Source organism: Asparagus officinalis, unplaced genomic scaffold (genome assembly GCF_001876935.1).
Source record: "Asparagus officinalis unplaced genomic scaffold, Aspof.V1 AsparagusV1_Un476, whole genome shotgun sequence".
Lineage (NCBI taxonomy): Eukaryota > Viridiplantae > Streptophyta > Magnoliopsida > Asparagales > Asparagaceae > Asparagus > Asparagus officinalis.
This window is the reverse complement of record NW_017972741.1, coordinates 13,305-18,202: the sequence shown is the minus strand read 5'-3', so window position 1 is coordinate 18,202 and position 4,898 is coordinate 13,305. Positions and strand designations below refer to the sequence as shown.

General features: G+C 31.7%; 1 protein-coding gene across 1 annotated transcript in view; it reads right to left on the bottom strand.

The window, feature by feature from the left end:
• The window catches only part of LOC109827844 (KH domain-containing protein At5g56140-like), a 14,277-nt gene extending 12,959 nt beyond the window's left edge, over window positions 1–1,318 (bottom strand). The window contains exons 1-2 of the mRNA XM_020394865.1: window positions 1,085–1,318; window positions 63–148 (exon numbers count right to left, since the gene is read on the bottom strand). Of these exons, the coding sequence (XP_020250454.1) occupies window positions 63–148; window positions 1,085–1,197 (199 nt within the window). The 5' untranslated portion in view covers window positions 1,198–1,318. The remainder of the gene's footprint in view (window positions 1–62; window positions 149–1,084) is intronic.
• Between the last annotated feature and the right edge of the window lie 3,580 nt (window positions 1,319–4,898).

Genomic DNA, 4,898 nt, shown 5'->3' with positions numbered 1-4,898 from the left:
TATGAACAAGTGAAAAATAAAAATTAAAATTAACCATTGTTATAAACTAATACAAAGCTCACCCTGGTTCAACAAGCGATAACAGAATGGAAGCACCGGCACAAAGGGTCCAAGCTTGTGACGCTCTGCCAATAACTCAGAGAGATACCTGCAAATGAATTCCCCCTTATCTTCTTAGTATACAAAACTTTTAAGGAAAAAAAATGCTTAAATAAAAATTTGACAAGCTAGAAACATGTCTAGAATACTAATTCACATATTCAATGCTCATTAATAAATATAACCCATTAATCAACAGTGAGAATACTAATTTACATATTCAAATGCCCATTAATCGACAATGAGAATCTGTAGACAACAAACAATGGGTAAGACATGAAGAACAAAAAGAAAAAGAAATCATCTCTCTGCTTATATCATATATCAGACTCCTCAGACACATACAACCTTGTTCCGTCCACTCAAAATAACTGACAACAGAAAATTTTATAGAATGAAATAAAGTTACGGCTATATATTAGTCGTTGACAAAAACAGCAAAGCCTTTATCCCAAATTTTTGGGGTTGGCGACATAAATCCTATTCTTCAATTCATTTCTATACTGGGTCATCTTCTCCGTTAAGTTAAATATTATCATTTGTTTCTCAATTATTCTTCTAACAAAGTTCTTTTAGGATTAACTCTAGAACTCTTTGCCCAGGTTGACTATCATAAGCAACCCATCTAAACATTAGTAGTCCCAAACCTTGAAAACAATAACAATAAAGGTGAGCTCAATTCAGATAACTCGACCAAAGATAATTCAATCCAAAATTAACCCCTAAACAGAGCATAATACAGATCTCAAGATCAGGCATAAGCAAAGACAAAAAAACAAACATCAATAACTTCACCCAACGTTTTAAGATCCTGTACAAATAAGTAGCACCAAATTCACAAAAAAAACGCATAAAACCCTGAAATAAGCTCAAATTTCGAAGACCCATCACAGTAAAACCGGAAGAAGAAAAAAAATCTGCAACCCATATAAAGATCGGGTACTAACGATCGACCCATGAATCGAAAAAGGGTAAAAATGCTAACTTTTCTTGATCAGCGAGGCTGAGGTTGGTGGGGTTTCGGATCCCAGAGATGTGAGGGGAGTGAGGAGCAGCTGAGGGAGAAGGAGAATAGGCCATGTATCTGCCCGCAGACATGGCTGCGGCTTTTGGGGAGATGGTAGAGATGCCCTAAGAGAGAGGAGAGAGAGATTGGAGGAGGGGAGAATTGAGAAGGCATTTATAGTAACGGGGGAAGGTAAGAAGAAGCCAGAGAGCCACAGAGAACAGTGATAGACCTTTCACAGTTCACTCCATGGGGGGTAAATATTCAAGGAATTGAAGTTTTTATTTTGGGTTAATTACGAACAGACCCCCTATCGTATCACCTAATTGTAACGAGGCCCTTTATATGTTTATTTGTTGCGAATTAGCACTCTGTAGCTCTACTTGTTGCAAAATTGACCCCCCTGAGTGAATTTCTTTTACTCTTAAAAATATGTTAAAATGATTAAGGAAGCGGATAGATCCCCTATAGTTTTATTGGTAGGGATAAACACCTTAATGCTAATTTTTATTTTTATTTTTAAAGGGGTCAAAAGAGTTCACCAAGGGGGGTGTAGTTGCGCTAGACCAATACTATAATGGGTATATTCGCAAGGAATAGAACTACTTAGGGTTTATTCACAGCAAATAGAATTATAGGGGGTCTCGTTACAATTGAGTAATACTAGAGGGGGTCTGTCGGCAATTAACCCTTTTATTTTTATATATATTTTTGGGAATTTAAAATATTTTCTCATATTGAACCTTAATTGCTATTCTATTTGGTTAATTTAGGGTTGTAAATTTTCTTGTTTATACGTACATGGTAAATTCGTTAAGTTGTTAGATAACATCCTCATTTGCAACAAAATTGAAAATTTGGAAGCGCGATTTATATATATAACGATATGAAGTTTAAGATGTCTCAGAACTGCCCACGTACGAGTGGTTGGCTCTAAGCCTTACGTGCGTCAAATAGAGGGGATTTTAGTAAATATGATTTTTCTCGTATTAGACCTTAAATTTTGGTCTATTTTTATATTAGGCTCGTAAAACTTCTTGTTTGAAATATACATTCCTAAATTCATTGAGTTGTAAAATAACACTCTCATTTCAAGTAAATGAGAAAATCTGGGAGCGCAATTTTTTGACAATAATGATCTCAAGGTTTACCATAAAAAAGAATAAATCTTAGGGTTTAATATGAGAATAAATTATAAAATAATGATCTGAAAACCATGTTCTGCTTTTATCAAACATTACGTACAATGTCGAATCATAGCTGAATTTAAGACGCTTGCATGGTTAGTTTAGTTTAGCAAAACATATCATAAACTTATTACTAATTAGTAATTACCATCCAAACATGTATTTACGCTGAATATAATCACATTTTCCCTTAATCTAGCACATGAATTAAATGTATGCGGAAAGTCCCCCCACCCCCTGAAATGATTAAAAAAAAAGTAACTAGTTTGCTCCTATAAATTATAAAAGAAAGTTAACTCTTTGTATTCATGAATATCAAAATATAGTAGTCAAATTTTCATGTATATCACATGATACAAAGGTAATAGGTTGTTGCTTAGAAATATATAAGCATGTATATGGCAAAAAACCTTTTCCTTCCGAGTGGTGGGAACACAAGTAATGATAGCTACGGTTCACTCGCTTTTGCTTTTGTATTATTAGCGTAACTACTAGTGATGTTGGTTTTATAATCTTCGTCAAGCAATGTCTCGTTAACATGATCATAAATAATGTACACACGAACAATAGAAAAAGTAGGGGTAATATCGATAATGGTAGTGGTTTTATAATAAGAGTAGGCATGTCCATCCGGCCCGTCCCGGCCCGAATTTTTTTAATTTTTTAATGTTTTTTATTTTTAAAAAATCTTTTTAAATTTTAAAATATATATAATAATTACAAAAAATGCTAATAAAAACAATTATATTATTAATAACTTGAAATGACATAAATTATAAATACAAAAAATTATAAAAATAAAAAATAATAAAAATAACTTCTTTATTAATAATCAGTAAATCCTTTACAAGTATAAATTTATTTCGGAATTCATCACATCACAATAGATGAGTACATCCCAACTAGATTGACACCTACTTACATATATCACTGTCATTTGTAACTGTTTCCAAAATAATTCATTACAAATTTAAGGCTAAGAAATAAAAATTATAATTTGATGAATATTGTTTGCTCTTTATATCTATCTGTCAGTCCTAACTCTTTAAATTTATCTTCAATTCCAGCCATCCGATCGATGTCTTGCGTTCGCTTCTCGTACCTCCACCAATCTTGTAAGCACATCACCGCTTATATAGTATACGGATCTAAGCATGTCTTGTGGTCGTCGATCAAACGTCCTGCTGTGCTGAAGGCGGATTCCGAAGCTACCGTTGAAACCTGCACTGTTAATAAGTCACGAACCATGGTGAAAAGTATATGATATAAAACTGATCCATATACTTTCCACTATTGTAAAATATCTAAAGCATTTCCTTAACATTTAACTAAAGAAGCAGATAAATATTCATCTATTTTAGAAATCTTTAATGATGATCCAAGTTCAGTTCTACCAGTTAGCTCAGCTACCATTGCATAGCTATAAAAACTTATATTTTTATCTCGGCTTGAGCTCGAAGGCGCCGAAGCTGCAGATTGTTGTGCAGCTACACCATGTCTAGCTGCATACTCATCATATAAGGTTTAAAAATAATTTCTAATAGCTAAATGATGAGAAGTAGCAGTAATAGTGGATCCATCATCCAAGTCTATAATCTGTCCACCATACAATGATTGTAACAAACTTTGAAGGCTAATATCCTTCAAACATGAATCAATAAGAACTCCCAACCAAAAATATGAGGAATAGGCCTAAAATACTTATTAACTTGCTCTCTATTTGAAAAATTATTCTTCCAAAAGTATCATTCATACGATATTTGGTAAATTTTTTAAATATTTAAAATTTATAAAGCAGCTAAAATAATAGTTGGATAATAACAGCCAGATGATAATATTGTAGCATCATAAAAAGCTTATAACATCTCATTTAAATTACATATAATTGTCCATTCATCTTCAGTTATTCCATAAGTACTACCAGAGCTAGAATTAGAAGCAAAATAATTTATAAAATTATTTATAATTTTTTATATTCTATTGTCACACTTAACATTGTATAGGTTGAATCCCACAAATGGTCAACATCTTTTGGAATTAGTCTAAGCTTAATATTTTTTCTTTTAAAAATTTGTTTTCATCTTTTAAGTCTTTGTTCAGAAGCATTATGTATATAAGCAACTGTTCTAACCTTTTCTATTATGGGTTTAATTTCAGTAAATGCACTTTGAACAATTAAATTTAAAATATGGCATATACGTCTAATATGAAAAGATCACTGTGACATGACAATGACAGAGTTGTTTTGATAAAATCTACAGCTACATTGTTATTACTTGCATTATCTAGTGAAAGAGAAAATATTTGTTAATCCATTTCTAGTTTCGTAAGTTCTTTAATTATTAAATTTACAACATTAATACCAGTATGTGACTCTTCAATTGCAATAAAAGAAACAACTCTGTTAAACATTTTCTAATTTTTATCAATCCATTGTACTGTGATACATAACCAGTTTGTGCTCTAGATGTCCAAATATCAGAAGCTAAAGAAAATTTACAGTTTAAATTTTTAAAATAAAAATTTATTTTTCCTTGTTCCGTTTGATAATATTTTAAAATATCACGTTAACAGGTTTGACGAGATTTTTTTTAAATTAGGATAAA